The sequence below is a fragment of the Pyxicephalus adspersus genome, chromosome 11, assembly GCF_032062135.1.
Source record: "Pyxicephalus adspersus chromosome 11, UCB_Pads_2.0, whole genome shotgun sequence".
NCBI classification, from domain to species: domain Eukaryota; kingdom Metazoa; phylum Chordata; class Amphibia; order Anura; family Pyxicephalidae; genus Pyxicephalus; species Pyxicephalus adspersus.
Window position 1 is genome coordinate 59,841,100 of NC_092868.1, and position 23,882 is coordinate 59,864,981.

General features: G+C 43.2%; 1 protein-coding gene across 7 annotated transcripts in view; it reads right to left on the reverse strand.

Annotated features, from left to right (window-relative positions):
• Positions 1-5,410: 5,410 nt before the first annotated feature.
• Positions 5,411-23,882, reverse strand: part of ARHGAP32 (Rho GTPase activating protein 32) — a 111,697-nt gene continuing 93,225 nt past the window's right edge. For 5 of the 7 annotated variants that reach the window (XM_072427039.1, XM_072427037.1, XM_072427040.1 and 2 more), the window contains 11 exons: positions 20,576-20,678; positions 20,129-20,273; positions 18,039-18,121; positions 16,949-17,077; positions 15,747-15,892; positions 15,082-15,283; positions 14,555-14,709; positions 14,384-14,458; positions 12,472-13,461; positions 10,761-11,182; positions 5,411-9,362 (listed from right to left, as the gene is read on the reverse strand). In XM_072427039.1, the coding sequence (XP_072283140.1) occupies positions 7,146-9,362; positions 10,761-11,182; positions 12,472-13,461; positions 14,384-14,458; positions 14,555-14,709; positions 15,082-15,283; positions 15,747-15,892; positions 16,949-17,077; positions 18,039-18,121; positions 20,129-20,273; positions 20,576-20,678 (4,667 nt within the window). In that variant the 3' untranslated portion in view covers positions 5,411-7,145. The remainder of the gene's footprint in view (positions 9,363-10,760; positions 11,183-12,471; positions 13,462-14,383; positions 14,459-14,554; positions 14,710-15,081; positions 15,284-15,746; positions 15,893-16,948; positions 17,078-18,038; positions 18,122-20,128; positions 20,274-20,575; positions 20,679-23,882) is intronic. The other 2 variants (XM_072427041.1, XM_072427038.1) reach the window with 1 other exon arrangement.

Here is a 23,882-nt window from a genome sequence, read left to right on the forward strand (position 1 = left end):
TGCTGGAAAAGATCTTTGATGATTCATTCCTGTGACAGATGGATGAATGAGTGCCGTATACATCATGCCATTCCATTCTATAGAGAGATGAGGGGGGAACAAGCACCACCCCACTGTGCTCTCCTCCATAGGAATACACATCAATCATTCTTGATTGTATGCTTAGTAATTCAGATTCTGCTGAAGCCTCGTTACATGACGGGTTCTCTTTATTAGTTCTGTATATGGAGTCCCCTGTATGAATGATGTTGGGGAGTTGTAATGCAGTGAGCAGGAGGATTACAGACTTGGTGCTTTCTGCTCCCATGTCAGGGGTGGTGTTACCCCCATTTATCTCTTCCTCCCACTTACAGTCATTGAGAGGTGTAAAACTTATCAGAGGAGCTATAAAGAGACTGAGGCCGGGCTGCCAGCAGACATGAGGCAGAGCACTGACTGGGGTCACCGGGTTTATATGGCGCCAACATGAGACATTCAGCAACCAGGGCAGTGTGTGGCGCTGCCAGGGACAATGGTGGTCAATGAAACTTTACCCTGGGTGCCCCTGTAACACACAATGGGGGAGGGGTTCTGTAGTGTTAGGGATGGGGAGATGACCGTGTTGATTGCATTGGCAGTACTGAAATCTCAGGCAATGAGGAGTATACAGAAAGTAATGAGCAATTTCCTGGCAGGATCACCAGTTTATGTTTCTGCATGCATGGAATGGAATCAGCACATACTCTATTTGTGTATTTCAGAGCAAGCACTGACCGATCACACAAACCATACTGCAGCATTACAGCCAAAAATAACAAAATAAATGTAAAAGTCTCTGCAATATTCTCCTAAAATCCAGAGATCACCCCATAGTACTTTTTGTGCCACTAACTGTCCTTATTCTAATTGCCATCCTTACTTCATGGGTCCTTTTCCAGCCTGTGAATGGACAGAGAAAGGAGAAGCAGTGCAGTGATAAGCCCATCTCTCTGCCATTCTTCTCTCTCCTCCTATCAGCATGCTGCTTGTCAGGACATGAACTGATTGGCCTCTTGTGCTGAAAAAGGCTGATTCCTGGTAACGCTGGGCACTCACATTGCTTGTATTAAAGAAATACTGTCTGTGGTATCTGGGTTCATCTTTACCTCAGCATACAGAAAGGCTTCTTTACAGTAAGAGCGGTGAAATCCTGGAATAGACTGTTGTTGTTTTTATTAGGACAGAACCCAGTCAATGAAATGGAAGGCTGAATAATTGGAAATTATTCTTTATAGGAAAAGCAGGGAATAGCGTCAGGATTTGGACCACACCTGGGATTTCTGCCTTCCTTTGGATCTGCTGCTTTGGGGTCCTCAGCTTGCTGACATCTTTGTATTTGGTGCATTGGGTGGACGTTGTTGTACATATAGTGATTATTGCTGCGTTCCTATTGGTGCCCCCAATCACATGGTAGAGTTTGGTTTGCGCTCCCTGCAGTGCCCTGTGGATGTTTTCTGTCGCTTGATTTACCGCTGCCCATTCCGGGGCCATTACATACCAGCAGAGGGTCACATGACCGGTGTCTTTCCAAGTGGCTGATCTTTATTGCCACTCAGCCTGGGGGCATTAACCGGCTCCTGGGCTCCTGCATGACTCCTACAGGTGGGGGGTTATCACTGCATGGCACCGAACGGGTTCTCCTTGGCGCATTGTACTGTCCTTGGCGGTGTGAGAACTTGGACGACCTCTGTGAAATGACAAATCTCCATGGCAACACAAACGCCATTTAATTCTCAAGATGCAATTTTGTGTTTTTAGGTAGAAGATGCAAATAATTTATAAGATTCCGACTGCAAGGCTGGACGAGCAAATTTCATCTCTTGATAATAACAGATGTAAAGTATAAATCCCAAATCTGTGCCGCATCACAACTCGCTCTATACCGTTTTCTTAGCTGGAGATCCTGCCAGTAACAGCCCGCGTGCTGAAAGTCCTAAGCCACGGCTGGCCTTTGAGACCCTTTAGTGGGCCGCTGTGCTGCATAAAGGGCAACCAAAGAAGCAAACCCTGCAAGCTGACAACGCTGCTGATAATTACCAGGCAGAGGCGTTGTCACCCTGACACAGGAAGTGATTGTACTGGCAGGATTTCCAGGTAAGAACCATAGTAACAAATATACTAAAATAATTTGCTGTATACAGGCATACATGAAGCTGCTGAAAGTAGATTTGGGTTTATAATACATTACCACCAGGCAGCAGTCACTATATTTGGGTAAAGCGGGGCTATCCAACCCCTGCTGAGGGCTACATACAGGCCGGGAATTCCTATAAATTGTGATGCTCCCTCTCATCCTAAAACTTTCCAAGATTCCCCATCATCTGATAGGTCACCCCCACAGTGTTGCCCCCCCCCACCCCCCACCCAGAGCCAGGCATTGGGGACCCCCTGGCACCCCTACATCTGAGGTCACATTATATATTATGATATTTGAGTGGTGATGTATATGGAGGGTGTGGGTATAAAATGCAGCAATACATTGATTGATATAAGATGCCAATGTTCTTCAGATGTTAAAGAGAACCTGTCATTGTCTGGCTGCCTGGATATAAATATTACAAATCCTGATCATAAACAAAATCATTCTAAATATCTGTGCAGGGCTATGGTGACTGAAGGAAATGTTTATTTAGGAGATAACTCATAGCAACAAGATTGGAGCAATGAGGGGTCCTGGTTGGTCCTGTGTATGATTGGAGATGACACAATGTTCTCCGTTATCTGGGCCTCATGCGAGAGAACAATTAATGGAGCGAACACTTCCAGGGCCCTGACAATGTAAAGGAGAGAAGAGACGGATGATGAGGTGACACCGGAGGACAGACACATCCCCGGCAGATATATCTCAAGCTGTCCATGCATCGCACTCACTGCTGATAAACTGGGGACACAAATCTGTGGAATGAGGCACCAGGCGGGTGAGGGCCCCAGCTTGTGGGTATATATGGGGCCAGCCGAGCAGAACAACTCCGCCCGCACCTACACCTCCATATAGGTGGAATGGACTGGGCTAGTTATTTGTGCTTTGGATGTCAGTGGCTCCTCTGGTGCTTGGAAGGCTTTTCCTTTATTATGATGTAAAATCAGTTGTGGCATAGAAATGTAATATTTATTTATATTTCCACTCCTTAGGATGTCATTTATATCCCACATTCTTGCAGATGGAATTGGCAGTTGCTTCTATGATTGACTGACATGGCAGTCAGCTGGTTGTCATAGGAACCACAGTTACTAAGCGGTTAATTCCCTTGGCACAGTCCCAGTGACAGGTTCCCAATTCTGTTTCGGCTTGGCTCTCTTGATGTTACTCTTGGCTCTCCCACACCTTGCCACGTTTGTATCATACATTCCATCATTTCAGTTATTTTCCCCTTCTGAGTATACAAAGGATTTCTGATTTTGATATATTTTCAATATGTAACAGGTTGGGAAGGATTTTGTAGAATTTGCGAATGCTGAATACAGCAGCTATACCTTTATTATTATTATTATTATATTATTATTTATGCCACTTTGGTGTTTTCATCTTTTGAATTTTCTCACTTCTGCTGCTTTGCTGGGGAGGGAAAAGAAATGTAAAATAAAAAGTAAAAAGAAAAGCATTGCCATTCCTCCCTTTGCTTGCCTTTTATATTCTTATTTAGTGATTTTACTTTTATTATCAACTAAGTTATCCCAGATCATTTCTTTTCTTAGGTATCCGAAGCCCTTTTATAATTTCCTAGCAATTGCAGACCTTCACTTCTAGCGCTGAGCTGTATTGCAATAAGGAGATTCATTGATAATTAAATGCAGTGCAATGCCTGGAAAGACGCAGCTATTCAATTCTGTCGTGTAATTTTGTGTGGGAAAAAGAGGGAAAGCAAAGTAGGCTTTTTAAGGTTTTAGGAGACTTATTATGTATAAAATTACTATAATTTATTGTTTAGGTACAAAACCTTTAAAAACGTATTAAATTGATAATCAATATACACACAATGAAAGTATTGTATTGTCCACACTAATTTTGGTCAGTAGGGAAAGTTACAAACTTGCGTATAGTTCACAGATTAGAGAGCGGGGTCCCACCCAACGCATTTCACCTGTGAGGGCTTCCTTAGGAAATACAGAGACCCTGAAATTGCAGTAATAATATGATTACAATCATAGTTCAAATACATGTACATTATACAATATAGTAATAGGAAGGGAGATACAGAAGGGAGAATTGTGTCAGGTAGTGATGCTTTATTAGATGATTGGGATAGCAATAGACGTTTGGATGCTCTGAGGAGGAAAAGGGAATTGTAAGAGATATACTACAATACCCCGTCCTCTAATCTGTGAACTATACGCAAGTTTGTAACTTTCCCTACTGACCAAAATTAGTGTGGACAATACAATACTTTCATTTTGTATTTGTATATAACAATAAATTATAGTAATTTTACACATAATAAGTCTCCTATTGCCTTAAAAAGCCTACTTTGCTTTCCCTCTTTTTCTCTATAATACCGAGTCCAATCTTTGGAGAGGAAAGGCTTTGGCTCCCAGACCAAATAATTGGTAATAATAACACTACCTATTCATTATCAGTAGATGGCCGACATCTAGTACTTTACCCATATGTGTAATTTTGTGTTACGGTTCCATTCTATTGAATGCTAATACAACGCATTTCACTTTATGGGGGTCCCATCTGGGTGCTGCGGGTCTGCACATTCGTTCCGCTCAGTTATAAAATATTTGCACGGCCTATACAACGACCTGCACTTAGCTCCAAGATTATAACCAACATATTTACCTTATGGCCTCCTCTGCAAAAAATAAATTATTTTAACAGGATTTATATAGCGCCAACATATTATGCAGCGCTGTACAATAAATGACAAGAAGTCAGTCAGTACAAAGCCTGTTTCCATATCAAGTTCTGTGTTGTAATGCTTATTGTATTGGAGTCTGTAGGAGTGCAGAATATTGCGTGTCTCCATTTACCACATTTACTACATTTTTGTTGTGGAACCAATTTTAGAATTTCCTAGTTCTGAGTTTTTTTGATGCTGCAGATTTCCCAGTGAACCTGAACCAGGATTTCTCTGTCAGTGCACAAAGTTGTGCCAGGAATTCAAAACTGCTTACTTAGCCATAAGCCTCATCTGTACCCTATAGCAACTTATTTTATTTACAGCCATATTTTTTTTTCTCATAGATTAAAATATCCAACCTAAAAAATCAAAAAACCTAATAAGGCTCCTAAATTCTGACTTCTGGGTGAGCCAGACACACAATCAGGATGTGATATCGGTCGGGGTGACTCCACACACCAAAATTGTACAAAATGCCCTCAGGTCGCCATATTGCACAGAAGCAATGCCTGCATTTTCTAACAATCTTAGAAACAGAATCTGCAGACTGAAAGGAAACCGTATTTTAATAACAATGAACTTCATATAGCAAATACATTTTTTTTCTGCAAAAGCAGATGCAAGGCTTTATTTTAAGAATTTGGGATCAGGCGATTTCCCATCTACAATAAAACACTCGCCCGCCTGATCATTCCCCTCAGCTATCAAAATCATTGGAAGCCGCAACATTTGGCCCATCAGTATAGAACAGGGACAGGTCAGTGTAAATGGGGTTCGTTTTCAACAGCTGTTAAGTCAGGCAGACGTATAGTTATGATCTAAATATATAAAACATCTTTTCATATGAATTCTAGAGGCAAGAGATGGAGGGGGTAGCCCTGTTAGAACCCTTTTATTCAACCCCAAATCTGTATATAACCTACATCTGGCCAGAATTTAATCTCATGACTGTGGCTGCAAACTCTGCACTTTTCTGACAATTTCAGCCATTTTTAATCTCCAATACAGAGAAATGATAGCAATGTACCACTAACAGTTTGTGTATTTATCTCTCCATGGAAGCAATGGCGGTAGGTTCTCCTAGATATATTTTTAAAGGCACCCAAAAGCCATTAGACACCATGGCCGTAGAAAACATTCACGTCATTGCATGATCACAGAAAACATTCACGTCATTGTATGATCACAGAAAACATTCACATCATTGCATGATCACAGAAAACATTCACGTCATTGCATGTCTGTACACAACACAGGACGGACCAGGCAGCATCAACACTAAAGGAAATAATGTATTACACAAATGTTTATTGAGGGTCGCTGTGCATGGAATTAACTGCAAAATTCTGATATGAGGAGAACTTTATTCCAAGAATACAACAGTCAAAAATATATATATTTTTTCTGCAAATCTGTCTGAAACAGACGAGTTTACTATCGAAATAGTGTTTAACACAGTAACAGATACACAGAATTCTGGTATATGGCTATATTAGTGCGGTGAGGATGTAACTGACTGGGGGAGATCGGTCTTTGTTACACGCTTTATTATTTTCATGCCACACTGAGAAAAGTGAAGAGGAGATAATGGGAGGGCCCAAAGTTTTCAATATACACTTTATAGCTACGGGATGGTTTGCAGAGTTTTCTAGTCAGTTACAAGGTGATATGGATGCTCCTTCCTGCAGAAATAGTTACAGAAGGAAATCCCGAGCAGACCATTGATCTGTGCAGGTTCACAGAACGAGAGGAGCACTAGGAATGTGGGCCTACAATACACATGCTCTGAGTTATTGGTTCATTTATATTCCATAACTTGCCCTTTATACATAAAGATATCTCTGGATAAAGATGCCACTTCAAGAGGCGATATTAACATAAAATGTACCACAGGGTTAAGGAACATCATCATAATGTTTCATATACACAACAAACCCAATATGGATTAAATAGAAGTCCTTTATTCCTCTCTGCGTTCCTTCCTCACATCTAGGAAGGACACCAAGGGGAGGGGGAACGAATGTTACAGGATTTATGACATCACCTTTTACAACATAAAAACAGTTATCTAACAATGGAGTGGAGTGCAGTTGTCCGTGTATATTGCTAGTTGTGTGATTCTGTACTGAAGTTATTGTGTATAGCATCTACGATTTGGTATTCTTTTTTATTTATTTATTTTTCTCATCTTTTGAAAAAATAAAACAGTCCACTGTCCAGCAGGGGTCTGCCTAATAAGAATGAAGTCCTCTCCACCTTATACCCTCCCTTCCTGGCAGAACCTTACTCTGCATGGACTTTGGCCTCCGGCCTTTGCATGGATAACTCGCTAGCTAGAAAGGCTCCTTGGCCAAGTGCCGTGGCATAGGTCCGAGCGTGTGAAAGGGGGAAGGCATTCGGAGTAGTAGATTGGCTCGTTGATCGATGATGGGGTATGGAATGGTAATCAGCCACATTATCATATTGGGATAGTGCAGTTATAGAGCTATGTAGCTTGCTATGGAGTGTTTGATATGGATAAAAGATAGCGGGTTCTCTTTCTAAAGTCTCAGGATTATGGCCTCTCAGGCTGTGGCTCCTCTCTGGCTTCGGAGGAGCGGTATTAGAGGCAAACTGAGCAGTGTCCTCTCTGTAACAGTCTCTGTGAGAATTGTCAGCGGGCCTGGCAAGTGACCGGTCTTTATCTTCCGCCAGTCTCATATCCTTGTGATTGAGCCTTACTGGTTCTTGTGGGTTCACATTGCACTTATTGTTGGAGGAATGATAAGATGCATGATCAGAAGGCATTGGCATGGACTTGGAGTTGTACTCTACGGGTGGGAATGGTGGACCATTTCTTCCATCAGAAGTTTGCCTATGTCCAGTATCGTGCTGGGGTGGAGTCCGATGCTCAGGGTTTACCTCATGCTGTAATCTACTCCTACTCATGCCACTCTGCTTCTGTGGCAGGGATGGCCTATCTTGATGCCCATTTCCGTATGGAGGGGGAGGAGGTGCCAGTCGCTCATCACCTTCTGTTCTTCCAGGATATCGGCTATCTTTTGATTCAGCAACACTTAGAAGACCAGGCGTCTTTCCTGGGTCAGAGCGGCTTCTGAGATGAATCACATCTAAACCTGCTATATCTTCCACTACGGATGGAGTGACATTATCATACTGAGACATGACTGGTCCCTTGGACCTCTGACGTGACTTGGTCTCTCTTCTTAGAGACTGGAGCCTGTATCTGTCCATATCCTCCATATCCCAGGAGATATGAAGAGGCCGAGGATGTTCTGGAGGCACATCTCGACTGATAAAATTGTGCTCACGTAGAGTTCCTCTTGGATATGGTGCAAGGCCTTGTGATCGATATGTGGACTTGGGCTGGTGTCTCATGGTATAAGAAGCAAAATCACGGTTTGGATAGAGGTGAAACTGCCGTAAACGCAAGGTGCTATAAGGGTCCATATCATAAAAGGTTCCATCAGAGGAGTAATATGTTGTTCCCCCAGAATAGGGACTATATCGATAATGTACCCTCCCATTCTCAAAGTAAGGCTGAAGCTGAGTGACATGATAATCTGAAGAGGAATTGAAGGATGGACATGCTTTATACTGGTAGACTGGGCGAGGGCAGTAGGCAGGCTCTTCATCTGGAGGGACCTCAGTTCTGGAAATAGGGACTGCACGTACGGGGGGAGGTGGTGGTTGCATAGGCACATGCAAAGACTGTACCCGCCTTATGGTAGGATAAGGGGGAGAGTCTTCCGAGTAACTCCGTAGACCTGGACTCATAGATCCCACATAGTCTGACCGATTTCTTGTGCGGGAATGCTGCACTCCCGAGTGCTTGGCTTGGGTTGTATAGGTGCCATAAAGGGTGGAATTGGAGGAGGGAGTTTCACAGCGGGTGGAATATGGCTGCAGATGTAAAGTGTCAGCTCTGTAGGACTTAGGAATTGCTGATACTTTATGATGCATTAACGTGTCGTAGGTGTCATTAAGATTCTCTGGTTTCATCTGAGCATGATGACGATATCCAGGCTCTGTGTTTTCCGGCTTACTAGATGGATACAGGCGGTAGGCATCTGCCATTTCAGCTTTGTCTTCTGCTTTGGCTTGGGATGGATATGGATGTCTGTAGCTGGCTCCTTGCTCCATCATATTCTCAGACTTCATAGGAGCTGAATAGTTGTGTCTGGGCAGTGCGTCCTCCAGGGAAGATGGCAGCATCATTGTGTTTAGGAAGGAGTGGTAATTGCTGGCTGTAATTGCTTCATTGTAATTGGAGTGCAGGGCCGTGGCCAGGCGACTCTCCATGGTGCGGACAGGTGGAGCTGGTGGAGTAGAGCTTTGTGTTGAGTGTGAAGGAAAAGACTCCGAGCGCTGGTGAAGGTGAGGCCTCGGACTGGGCTTATCAGAGGAAAGAGGTGGAGTGAAAGCTTCAGTAGGGAAGGTGGGATTCACATCACTAGGCCCTGGCAGTGGCATGTCTTCAGGGGGAATGGGTCCTGGCACCTAAAATGTAATGCACAAACATTATGGATGAACAAATTGAATTCCCAATAATGAAAAAAGTCAGCCTATCACCCTTATATGTGCAAACTCCCAAATCAAGGCCAGCATTAGGAATTAGAAACCAACTAATGATCCTTTTCCCTGAGAGCCCATTCACATGTACTGCTGTAATATTGCAGCTCACCACACATGCATCAACATGCCATGCTTATAACACTAGATAGCCCGGGATGTGCCGCCAGCTGCTTGTATGATCACATTGGGTTCAAACAACAAATGCACCGTGCATTCAAACTGAACTATTTTTAGTGTGGCACATGCTTGGAATATCACAATAAATATAACATATTAGATTGCAGGTAACTTGTATTTGTGGTCTTAGGGTTTTTACCTTAAGGTTCTGTGTACTAAAAAACTAAATTCTTCAATTCAAATGCAGCATTCTCTCCGGCCCTTTGTAGCCGGGCGCACCACCTGGCTGTTATCAGACAACCACATGCTGGGCTGTTTGGAGAGAGCTGGCATAGAGGGGAGGATTTATTCTTTGTATATTTCCTTCTTCCCATCTTCTGGAAGCAGAATAAAAAACTTACAACCTAGGGACCCACTGTACGCTTGCTTTTACATTGAACTATCACCATACTGAGAGGGGGTCACTAAGCTCCAGTACAGATCAATTTTCTGCCCACATGAGGACCCTGGTTTACTAAAATGTAGGATTAATGTATTAAACTTAGTTCACATTAATGGTTTAACTGCTTCTTGCAAAAAAAGAAAAACAAAAAATGATTGGCTTTGTAACAAATAGTTTAGATTTTTGTCCTTTTTCTCAGGCAGTAGCATTGATGCATATTTTTTCAGGTCCTATATGCAACATTCAAAATGCTACCCCAGCCATCTCCATAGACTTGAAACTGAACAACTTGTCACCACCATGGAAGCATTTTAAGGTATTTGCAAGAAAAAAAGTCACTTGAAAACACCTGAGAAAGCCCAGCAGTTAGCACCAGGTACCAACTAGCGGTTATCAGGCGGCACTTGGGAGTGGTAAACGCTTATACTGTTTATACTATTACTGTGGACTAAACTTAAATGATCACAAACATTGGTTATGTTATTACTGGATGTGATTATAAAACATGCATGGGAAACTAGGAAGCCGGGTCAAAATAAAAGAATAGAAGAATGATGGAAGAATGGTGCTTATTAATGGGACATTACAAAGTTTGAAAAAGAATGAGCAGGGAGTTTATGGGGGGGTTATTGAACACCTGTGGCACTAACAAATGGGAACAATGAATTTGTCTTGTGTTGATTCACCCACTTTGACCACCCGGCTAAAAACAAATTCTAGGGAGAACAGGGAAGTGTCCTAAATAATGTGAGATATTGTTGTACCTGAGTGGAAGGGCTTAGTCCTGGGGTTATGGCTGATGGATGTGGTGCTGGCATTGGGTTCTGGCATCTCACAGGACTGTAGTGGATATTGGTGATGGAGAATGATGGGCTGGTGCTGGCGGTGGCCTCCGAGGTGATGGCAGGATTCATCTCAGTGTTGGCAGTTAGTGGTGGAGAAAAGTTTTGTGGAGAAAAGTTTTGTGGAGGCAGCTCTGGTGGCGGCTCTTCCTCTGGTGGAGGGGGCAGTGGTAAATCCATGAATTGGAGGTAGGGTGATCTCTTCTGAGAAGTAACTTGTTGGGCTGATTCGGCTAGTGCCAGCGCCAGCATCCGGGCAGCATTTTTTGGAGGGGGTGGAGGAGGGATGAAGGAAACCGTAGTGACAGGGACTGGATCCATAGGAGACTCCATGACACACGAACCTGGAAATAGAGGCAATGTTTTGTCAGAATTGTGTACACAGCTACTGATCATATTGCAAATGCTCCCAAACATATTTGTACAATTGTGTGTGTGCTATTACTATTCAGAGAAATTGTTGCAGTAAATTTCATCACCTGGTAATCCTACCCGCTACAAGCACTCCCTAATAATAATAATAATAATAATAACTTCCTCATGCTCTAACTTTTACAGGGCCTCCTCTATTACCTATAATGTCTAATGAAGGGGCTCCAGCTGGGTGAATGACATTGCCTTATTCCGGGAGTCTCCAGAAAAGTATTTGGAATTCATGTGACCACATTCTGTCCAATGCTCTGTAAGGCCCTGGGGCAACAAGATGGGAATACAGAGCAGCAGGACCAGGGGCCAGTTAATACGGCTTCTTTGGTTCCTGTACACCTGAGTGCTAAAGGATCGCTATCATCTGTTCTCATCCGTCTCTTGTTAGGAACTCCCACTGATTCCTGTGTGGCCAAGAACCATGGCAGATCCTTGAGGGAACAACTTGGTCTTGTTATGAAATGTATTGGCTATTATAAAAACCTTAGAAAAGAGATTTATTTTCCTAATGACTTTTTAAATACAATCTGACTTTTCAGGTAATGAAATGGTATTATAATTACTTGCTTCACACGATTGTTGGTTCTCATCCTCCTCCATCAATTAGGGCCAAATGGAGAACAAACCCCTGCCTTAAAGCTGAAGCTTGGGATAAGTAAATATTTCCTGATACAAGAGCCATTAATATTCTAACTGGAATCCTTCTGATTAAAGGCTTTGCAATAAAGACCAGTTACTGCCACTCTCTCTCTATGTGCAGGGTGACTGGTCTTGTCTCTGCCCCTCCTGTAGTTTTCTGCAGGCAGCCTGTAGGGGGTGTACTAATGGTCGGTGATGCACCAATCTTTGTTTGTATGTCTTCTCTCTTTGCCCAATCATTGGTTTATTTTATAATACAATATGCTCTGTAATTGGTCAAGGCGTTCTGGATGTATGGCAAGCTCTACATTTGTCACTAAATGTGAAACGTTTCTGCTAACACACAGTAACATTGAAGGAGGTAACTTCTTATTGTAAAACTATATTTACACTTTGGTTGTAGCGGGTGCTGTACTTTAGAGCCATTTGGTTGGTTCTCTTGCAGTATACACATTTCCTACTTTTGTGAGCAATAGCATCAATATTGGCACTGATATCATTGCAGATTTCAAGTCCAAAACCAACCTTTTATCTAAGTAAATAGATTTTTGTGCAGATTGCTACATACCTGGAGGTGTCGGCACAGCAGGGACCGACAAATTCTGTTCTATTCCTGGCAATTCAGCTTCCTCCCTCAGAGATAATCCGGCCTTGTTACCGGTGTTAAATTCCTGGTTACTGTTGTCCGTATATATCAGATCCGTGCTGCATATAACATGAGATGTGTCTGGTGAAATGTTCTCCACTCTTTCTTCTCTCTCTGCTCCACCAATATTCCAATGAGAGATAAACGCAGAGTCCATAGTTCCTGGAGACTCTGTTGCAATAGAGAGCTGGCCAAATCCAAGGTCTCCAGATTTGTATATGTCAGTTTGCGAAGTGCCCAAATCTCTGATAGGACTTTCCTTGTACCATAGGAGAGACTGGGAAACTCTGCTGGCAACAGGGATACCACCAATCATTTCTGACACCCGACTGGGTAGTGTGACTGTGACAGGATCTGAAATTGTTAGGGGTGGAGATCGGACTGCTTTGCGACCCACCTTTGGAGAAAGGGCTTGGACAACCTTCTCAGCAAAAGATGGGGGTTTTGGAAACTTGTCTGCACTCGGGCTACGGTCAGGGGTTAGAAACGGACTGACCAGCCTCTCCTGGAAGGGGGACATGGGCTCCGAGCTGTTGCCACTGGCAGGGGTTTGTGCTCCAATTTGAAATCTCTCTTTGCTGCTGCCTGGAGTGGTGTCTATATGGAAGAGATTGCTACTATCCAGCCCATCGCTATCCAGCTTGGGTGGGCTGCACTGGAAGGACATTGGGTCAAAGTCTAAACTGGCCACACCAATGTCAGGGGGACTCAAATCCTCGTCATCATGAGAACGAGAACTTAACATGGCAGGTACATGGATAAGTCCTTCATCGCCATCGCTGTCCTGATCGTGGGGAAGATTATCATAGGAATTGCAGCGGTTACATCCATCCCGCAGATCCCCATTAAAGGAAGCAGACAGAGCATCACTGCTGGAGCGCGGACGCCTTGGCCGGAAAAGCTTGGATTCCACTGTAAAAGTACAGACACCGATGTTAGCAAATCACAGTGCAGGGAGGGTTTTCAATCGTATTTATTAGAGTATTGAAAACGACCCATTTCTGCCTTAAATATTGAAACCAAATCAGACATAAATCTGGAAAACCAATTATACTGAAAAATGTCTGAATATATCTGGATTCTGTTTAGCAATAGATTGCCTCTAATCGGTTATTCAGATACAGGAGTATTTATTTCTGAACCAATCAATGTGTTGCCAACAAAAAACGGTAAAAAAGAAACAGCTGATGGGTTTATATTTGTGACATACTTGCATTTTCTACCGGGCCATGCCGGCTGGCATCAGCGGCCCCTGGGTTCACTTCCCTAAAATTCACACACCGGGGACAGAGACGCCAGCCAAGCATCGCCAGGTTACACAAATGTTGCCATCACCGCTGGGGGACACCACGGGCACCACTTACCAGGAAAGCTTTTTAAACTCACTGGCAATTCCACCCCAAGACTGGCTAAAGTGATACTCTTGCCATCTTTTAAAGATGTCACACTGGGTTCAAAATGAAACAGAAGAAGCAAGTCTGCAGTAGAGTGTTTTTTTTTTCTTTACAAACTGGAAGATCTCCATGGGCTCTATTTATAAATTATTCCCCTTTTCGCTCTGGATTCGTTCATAATATTCCCTTACACAGATAGCATTTCCTATTGTGTACTTTCTGAGATTGGCCACTAGAAGGCAGAAGCAGTCATTATTTATAATGGAAACTGAAAGGATTCACCTTAAGAAATACAAACATCTGTCAGTGAGGGGGAATAATTTATAAATGGAGCCCAATGTGTACGTACTGTTTCTGAATGCCTGATCCTTGCATCACAAAAGGAACATTTTCCTTCTCAGCATTTTACAAGGCATTGGAAGCTGCGGCTTTAGACTTACTGTCCGTGGCATGCAGAGAACTCAGGGACTCTTCACTCTTAGCTGAGCGCATGGTTCCTGTATCACCTCTTCCTCCTACAAGGACAAAAATCAATTTCCAGATAAATATCCGACCTGTGCCATCAGCACATCAACTGGGCCAAAGCCGATATAGCGGACACCATGCCTCACCTGCCATTGCCATGGCCTTCATCTCGGTGGGTTCACTTGGATTGCGCGTTAGCTTCCTTTTTGACATAGAGGAGGATGATGAAGACTTTCCCAGGTTGAAGAAGGAGCGCCAGCTGCCCACCGGAGACTTCTTCATCTTAGGTGGAGGTCTTTTCCTTAAAGGGCAAACATAAATCTGTTATTGCCAACAAAGAAACAATGTCAATCTGGAAATCTTTTATTAAACCTGGGTTTTTTTTACAAACATGGAAGAGTCCCCAGCTCCAGCAGACCCCCTCTCTATCCTATTATCTGAAATGTATGGGGGGAAAAAATACACAAAAAATAGATTTGTTTCCTTGAAAATTGCTCAATTTTCTAGTTATGTTGCAATGTTCAATTTCACCAGCAGGTGGTGCTGCATGCAAGGTCAATCAAAAAACCCTTAATGTAAATATTTTAATACAGTAAAGTATTACATGACTACTTCCCCTCCACTAGATGGCAGACTTGGCCTTACTACAAATCCTACTCCATACAATGCTTACCTCTCGGATGGAAAGTCAATGACTGTATGGAACTTCCCCTGCAGTGCGGCCGGTCCTTCTCCCACCTCTATATATTTGCTGTCAGCCACCACTGGGGAGTTAATCTGTGCCTGTGTCCGCGCCTGAGCCTCTTCCAGGCTGAGGAGCTTTGTGGATGGTGAAGAAACAAGAAGAGACTTGGGCCGTGACAGAGATGTGTGACCTAAAGATGGAGAGAGCAAGTGAAAATACGTCATGTGATGTGGCTAATGTCTGCTAGACACATATAGAGATCCCACAGTATACTACATTCTCATTCTTGTATTTCAACAGAATTCCCCAGTGGCTCATGTGATAATTTTCCTGCAGGCTATAAAAGCTGGAATGCAGAAAAATGAGAAATAGTTTTTAAGGGATTTTTGTTTTTTAATCTGTTCTGTGCCACGTAATACCCACAGGGACGGGTTCACCTCTCAGGTGCTCAGAACGAATAGGCTGTATGTAAACTGTTGGGGACTCGCTAATTAGGAAAGTGAGGATAAGGACCTGGAACATACAGCTTCAAAATCAAGTCAGGATTGGCCGTGTTTCTATTCTGGCAGGCCTGCGGCAGGCACTACATACATTGCACCATCCTACTTGGAGATGATCCGATATATCTGCAATTTCCAGAACTATAAACTCACCTGCACCATCACGTATGACAGAGCTGAGTTTAGGACTGAACAGAACTTCCACATGATTCAGGATGAATTCCACCACCACGGACTGGATGCGAACCTCCATGAACGCTGCGGTCCCACTGAAACACGCAGACTCAATCTGCTTCGATCTAAGAGAGAGACAGATACGGGTCAGAAAGGAGGAAGAACAATTCCAACACTGAGAGGAATTAAAAGTTTGTCTCAATGTGGAAACAAATCCATCTGTCTCAGTATTTGGCTCAATAAAGAATTCAATTCATTTCAGCTGAAACCGTTCTGCTGACCACAAAAATGTTTTTAGCATCTGATATGCACTCGGTATAGGATCCCGAGTTGGACGGTCAGTGCCCCAAGGCATGGGCAGGGTCTGCATCCTGTACATCGTACTGGCTCAGCTAAATAGAAGTGATCATACACAGAAACATAGGATATGGTAAAGCTATAAAGGCTCCATGTGTGATGCCAGGAGATCCGTGTCTGTGCGGGGAGTTACTTGGGAGGATGGAAAATTTCACCCAATTTATAGACTGGTAAGCAGTATGCTTGCTGCAAGAAATGAACAATGTATAGGAAAAGAACACAAGCAAAGCACACGTGAAAGGGGAAACCTATGGGGGGTGGTGTGTGGTGCCAGATCATTCTTTTCTTTAAAAGCTGAAGAGACAGAATTTCTCTGAATCTGGAATCCACTTCTGTTTTTGGCTTTTACTCCTCATCACACTAATTTGGGGATTCATTTGGGTATTGCTTACACATGCAATTTAACTAAAACCATTTTATTTTCATATTTGCCAAGGAGATAATGTTGGTTAAAATAAACAATATTCATTAACATCAAAGGAACCAATATTTAATTATGTCTTCCATTTTAGCTGGAAGACAATTAACAGTAATAGCATTCTTCCCTTCTGACAACCACAAAGAACAATTTGGAGGTATTTATCATTGTGGTTCATCTGCTTCTGCCAGATTCCTAATCACATCCAGCAGGGTAGGCTTCCTTCTAGCCGGGATGGCTGGAGTCTATGAGCTCCCCTTGGTACATGGCTCCCTTGCCTGGGATTATAGGACACTCTGTGTAGTTATTAATGTGTGAAAAATTCCCTACAGCTGTATTCTTAGGTGTTAGAGACAAGAAATAGAGAAGCATGGACGGGCCTTCCACCCTGTGTCGTGTACCATACCGAGAAGTAACAGTCCCATACCGGAGGAGGTTGGGCGCCCACACAATAGCCAGGTTCTTGGTGTGCATATTGGTGATGGAGCAATAGGTTGCAAGGCGGGATAAATGGCGCATAAGAAACTCCAGTGTTCTGCAATTAGAAGAGAATGACAATTATACTTCTAACTAGAGCATTGAATGAAATCCTCATAAAATGAATAACACCCAGCTACAGATTGTGTAATATATAATTAAAATATCTATAAAGTTACATAATGTGAGAATAAGATAAAAATATAACTGCACTAAAAACAAAACCTAGCAATGCAAATTATGGAAAGGAGAACACTGAGATTCTTATCATGTTTAACTAAAGCTGTACATAACCCAATATTATAGTCATGGCCATTACTAGAATTATTATTCTTATCTGTCCTGATGGCTTGCCTCCTGATGTCATATAATACTCAGAGGAGATGTTTATTACAGAATTTGGTCATATATAGAGCGGGCAGCCATCACCAATCTCTAGACTGATGAAAACCAAATCCAGCCTGTTACGTACTTTGCCCATCTCTGCCGATATCTCCTATTCTGCTCTCTCTATGAAATTCTGAGCCTGCTATATTTCTGCACAAGAAGTCACTTCTGGTCCCTCGAGTTCAATAATGGCAAATGATATCAGTTTCACAGCCTGATAAATTATATATGTTGTATGAATTCCAGCCGCACAGAGTGAATGTTGCAGAATAATCGGTGAATTCAATGAGCGTGTATGGCAGTTTGCACTTGCGGTGGTTACGGCATAAACTGCTATTGAACCTTCAGACAAGTTCTTTCACGATTGTTCCCTCCACATTCCGTCATGCTAAACGCAGGGGCAGCAGCAGGGACCAATAAGTCCCAGACGATGATTACATTACAGAAAATCACACATACCTTATTTCATGAATAAAAATCTATAACAAATCAAAACATTGAGGGCTACCTGGGGCTTATACATCCTGATGTCTGACAATAAATGAATCTGTCTGATCTGTGTGGTGAAATATTTCACCCATCCTAAGGTTCATAAGGCTGATAAAGGAAAGGAGAAGAAGCCATGAACTGACCGGTAATGTGGAGGAGGCAGCTGCTGGATGACATCATGAATCTTTACTAGTCGCTCTTCATCGGTTGCAGCCGACACAGCATCCTGTCAGGTAAAGCACATAAATGTGTAAATTAGGAGACCCATCGCACAAAATTCATCTCTGCCACAAATGTAAAGGGAAACAACGTCTCTATTCTGCAATCAGAGCCCAAATATTAATGTATACTGATGGACTGACAGAACCCTACTGGTTGTAAGAGGAAACATTTTCCCTTTCTCTTTCTTCCTCAAAATGTCAGGAGTTGTATGTGTAGTGGTATCACATGTGCGATATTCTGTCATGGTTTTATAATATAAAAAGGAGCTAAACATACAAAGACATCACAGCAGCTTTTACATGTTGCCGGTGCTGCCCCTTAACATCCAAGGTGATCCTGCTGTGTACAGGTGAGGCAAGCAATGCTCACACAGGTGAGTGTAGGAAACTTCCGGGGCGCTCTGTACATGTTGTATACGAGAGTGAACACTCTGGGCTTTGTGTATGCTGCTGTGAACATTCTGTGTGTGATTTACAGTCAGAAAAACTAATTTCCTCAATTGAAGGGTTTTGCATATCAGGATATAGGGACTGGTTATTGTTTATTATTAGGTCTGAAAATGAGGTAAATACAAACTCAGATGGAAAACACTGAACATGTTTGGCTTGTTTGGAAGGATTGCCAGGAGAAACCCCCTTAAATAAGAACCAAGCTGCACGACTTAGATTTACAAAGTTGCATCCGAACAAAGTCCTTTAGACAGGAAAGTCCAAAATGGAGATGTCTGGTGAAAACCAAACACAGCATATCGGCAAAAACACTTCATACCATCTCATAAAACACTTCATACCATCCAAATTGGTGGAGAGGGATGATTTGGGCTTGCATTGCAGCCATGGGGCACTTTGTAGACCAAAGTATTCTGGAGTGGGTTCAATGTGAGGCCATCTGTGTGACAGATAAAGCTTGGCTGAAAATGAGTCATGTGACCGGACAATAATTCCAAGCTCAGCAGCAAATCTAAGTACTAAGATGCTGCAATGGCTTGAATAAAGGTCTCACCACAGCATTTCGATTGGGTTGAGGTCAGGACTTAGAAGACCTGTGCATAAAAGAATGCCCACAAACAGAATTTGGCCAAAATGTTTGCTACTAAAGGTGTTTCTAAAAGCCGTTGCAACATAGGGGGTGTATTTAGTTTTTTCACACATCACTTCTCCATTTTGACTTCAGGTTTGTCAACTAAATAATACCACAATGGAATGTTGTGTGTTGTTGTCCACCCGAGGTTAGATTTATATCAGTTGAGGAGTATATGTGAGAGGGGTGAATGTAGGATTGCACGCACCAGGTGCCGTATATGTCAGAGAGGTGAATGTAGTATTGCACGCCCTGGGTGCCGCGTGTGTCAGAGAGGTGAATGGAAGATTGCGCACCCAAGGCACCGCGCGTGTTTTGGAGAGGGGAATGTAGGTTTGCGCACCCCAGGTGCCGTATATGTGACAGAGGTGAATGTAGGATTGTGCGCCCCAGGTGCCGTATATATGAGGGAGGTGAATGTATTATTGCACGCCCCGGGTGCCGCGTGTGTCAGAGAGGTGAATGGAAGATTGCGCACCCAAGGGGCCGTATATGTGAGAGGGGTGAATGTAGGATTGCGCACCCCAGGTGCCGTATATGTGGGAGAGGTGAATGTAGGATTGCACACCCCAGGTGCCGTATATGTGGGAGAGGTGAATGTAGGATTGCGCGCCCCTGGTGCTACGCATGTGTCACAGAGGTGAATGTAGGATTGCACACCCCAAGTGCTGTGTATGTGAGAGAAGTGAATGTAGGATTGCACACCCCAGGTGCTGTGTATGTGAGAGAAGTGAATGTAGGATTGCACACCCCAAGTGCTGTGTATGTGAGAGAAGTGAATGTAGGATTGCACACCCCAAGTGCTGTGTATGTGAGAGAAGTGAATGTAGGATTGCACACCCCAGGTGCTGTGTGTATGTGGGGAGAGTGTAGCAGTGTTCTCCTGTATTCCCCTGGGTGAATCAGATCTGCTAATGGTAAATATACTTACAGAAAACTTCTCATAGAGTTGGTACGTCAGCAATGGATTGGGGAGTTCTCGAAAGTAGAGTTTACACAGGGAGCCGACACAGTGAATATCCTGGATGTAGACATCTTTCGTTAGGTCTGGGATCTGTTCCGAGTCAAACTCGTGTCTAAACAGGTCGATAAAACAGAGATTTAGTACAAAATACTGAAGATGTATTGAGAGGTAATGCAGATAAATGTTTACTGCGTGAACAATCCTTGTGAAAATATTAGTGTACAGCATATCATCTTCATGTGGTCCTCCATCCAATAACACCGACACAAAGCTGTATACCCGGGTATGATATTGTGCCCACTACCTGAGTGTATAAATCAGCGCTTTGTGTCTGATAATAGTAACCCCCCCATACCCCATTATTATTGCTGTGTCTCCATGCCAGGCACCAGTGAATTGAGACAAATCTCTTACCGTAGTTTCTGTATATTGGAGGCGATCCCAGACAGCCGATAAATCCCGTCCACAATGCCATGTTTCTCTATGAACTCTGTGCAACTCCGGAGGACCTGGGGGACTTTATAGAGGTAAAAGTAGGAGGAATAGATTAGAAACCACATCACAGCCAGATGAACAAAACAGCAATTTCCTGCCCACACAGCAGACAATGAAGTGAACATTCACTTTATAATAACACCACAGAGTACTTAATAAAGTCATTCAGAGAATTACTGTCCTGTCTGGCGGAGTGCCTCCCACGGTGCAGCTGATGTTAACTCTTCATGCTGACTGCCTCTCACTAACAAATACGGGGATGTCAGAATATTCCGGCAATAGTCTGGTCTCGGCCCCGGCAATAAACTTCTCCAGGGATGGAGGAAACAAAACATAGTGCTCAGGGACAAACTGTCCTACCGGCCCAGACCATGGCCACCCTACTATATCCATCAAATGAATTGTATCTGTGTAATAATAACAAAGGAAACCGTTACAGGCCAGCACACAGACATCTCTCTCATATCAGAAGATGGAGGGCCCTCCAGATGTGACCTTTATATTAAGCTACATACACACGTCCAATGGTTCTTGCCCAATATTCGTCTCAGGGTGAATATCAGATGAGAATGTGGTGTATGTACAGCGCCCATTGTCTGAACGACCGTCCTGGCGGATACACGGATGAAAGACGACGACCGATCGTAATGCAGGGGAAGGGAGAGAGCGCGCTGCATGGTTACGCTCCGTTATGTCCCCTCTGCACGGTGCTGTATGTACATCGCTCCTTCATGCATCCTGCAGTGCTTAGTCTTTGGAAACGATCATGAAAGAACCTTTCTAAGGACTATAATTGCATGTGTGTATGCAGCTTTAGACAGGGACACGGCATACCAAGCCACCAATATACCCATTATTGCCATACCCCGGTCATGGGGGTCAGTACTGGTTAGTCCTTTTCAATATAAATTTGACATGGAGCTGTGAAGTAACAGTAAGTAAATAGCTGTGACTGATCTGTGAGATATGCAATCATTATAGATCTTTCTCTTAGCGCTTGTAACCACTTATGTGTTATGTGTTACAATACATATGTTATGTGTTGGTCCATATACTGCACCCCACAACAGTTATATGACCAATGACTAGTTGGCCAACTCAAATCTGGCTCCAAAAAACTGCTAAATGCCAAATTCCTGAATGAATGGCAGAAGTAACAAAAACCAGCAGAAATAAAATATTTCAGAGATGCAGCTCCATAGGTTCAGTGATACGGGTCATTTATTCATACATCTCTATAACAGTTTAATATTTGCTGCTTCCGGCAGAGGAGGGTCACATGACTGGCCAGGAGACACAAAGGGGTAACAAGCCTAGGCTCTTCCCAATTGTTCCTCAGGACAAATATGCAAAGCAATGGAGTAAACAGACCATCCCCCATCAGGACTGCAGTCACATTGCTGAGCAAAACAAGAATACAAAGCAGACTTTAGTCTCAGCGGTCAGAGGCTAAGAATGTTCAGCATTTACCAAATCTTTAGGTATCAGAGGTAAAATGATACAAGTGATACCGGCTCAAGGTTGGGTTTATTTACTACTCAGCAGTGAGCACAGGAGAATCCATTCACAAACTAGAAAGAATGAGACTAGTGGGGAGATGAGGTTACACACGGAGGACATGCTTTGTATACAATGTGTCCTCAGCTGGCTGCCTGTGGGGGCTGATATAACCTAAATCTTGTCCGTACAATAACAGAGACTATGATAGGAGGTGTAACTCTCACACCTGGTTTCAGGTATTCAGCTTGTCACCTGCAGTATCCAGAGGTTCCCAGGAGTCACACCCCAACTCTGCCCTGTAATTATAGATCCCACGTGCTGCATATAGATCAGCAAATATGACATACAGAGCCGTCCCCATTCTATATATTCTATGCTGTGAGAATGGCAGAACACTGCAGGCTGAGAGGAGACTAAATGAAGCGTGACACAATTTGTTACATCAAACATAACAAATCAAACAGCAGTTTAGTCATTAGAACGCACATCAAAGCTCCAGCTAGAAGTTAGTTACTGAAGCTGAAAAAAGTTAAAAGTAAAACAAACATTTATCTCAATTCTGTCAGAAAACAGACAATTTTATCTACATTGATTGCTTCATATGTCAGAGCTGTGACTAATTGTAGAAACTGATAATCTTCCCTGTAAAATGGAACCCAACTTGTTTTACATCCAGTTTGTTACACAGCTGCCTCCCTTTATAGAGATTGGGTGAATAACCTGTGCTGGGCCTGGTGAATGTCACTCACCTAGTCTCCTAGATGCCTCTCATGGTGTAAGATGGGGGGCATCATGTATGGCAATAGGAATTGGTATATCCTGGCAGCTGCCAATCGATGCCTTTCAGACGGAAATATTCCCAGCTTTTTGTGCTTATGTGAACATCAGAGAATATAAACTTTCTCCCAGATTACATGAGAGATAGGTTGCCCACCTTTCACATAAAATATTCCAAAATGAACGTTCCATAAGATCCTTTCTAGGGGTCATACAGAGTATTTGATCGTTCTGCTATCTCAGCTAATGGAATTCTGGGGGGTGAAGACATTTTTATTTTATCTTCTCTCTGACAACACTCACAGATAACTTACCGCTAGTTACAAGTTTTTACTATATAAATTCCGAGTGACGGATTTGTCTGTTTAAACATTTGTGGTAAGGTACAATGCATTTCCCTGCCACCACAGCAGCTTCTTGTTTTTACTGACAGAAGTAGAGCTGGTAATATGAGTGATCCAAAACAAAGCAGATAAATAGACGCCGCCGTGTGCACAAAATTCCAGTCTAACCTGTTCACTGTGTGAGGGGGATGATGTACAGGCAGGTGAGGGCCCCTGTGTCATCGCAGTATACACACATACAATCTATCACTTTCTGCTAATACAACTGCAAATCCTTTACCATGCACAGCATATCCCCCCAATTGTATGCCACCCCTGCTGCATATCTGCCAGTACACAGCACATGCACCATTATACCCAGCCCCACTGCAAATCCAACACTATCTGTATTCTTTACCCTTCCCCTGCCTATCCACCGTCATACATTGATCCATTGCAGATCCTCTATTGTATATAGCCCCCACTGCATATTATTTATGCCATGCCAGCTGTAGGTGGGTGGCAGCCCCTATATTGTGAACTGTTTAGTACCCACCTAAAAACAGCCGGGTGGTTACTGAAAAGTTCTGGGTGGTGCGACCGGGGAGAACACTAACATACGCTGA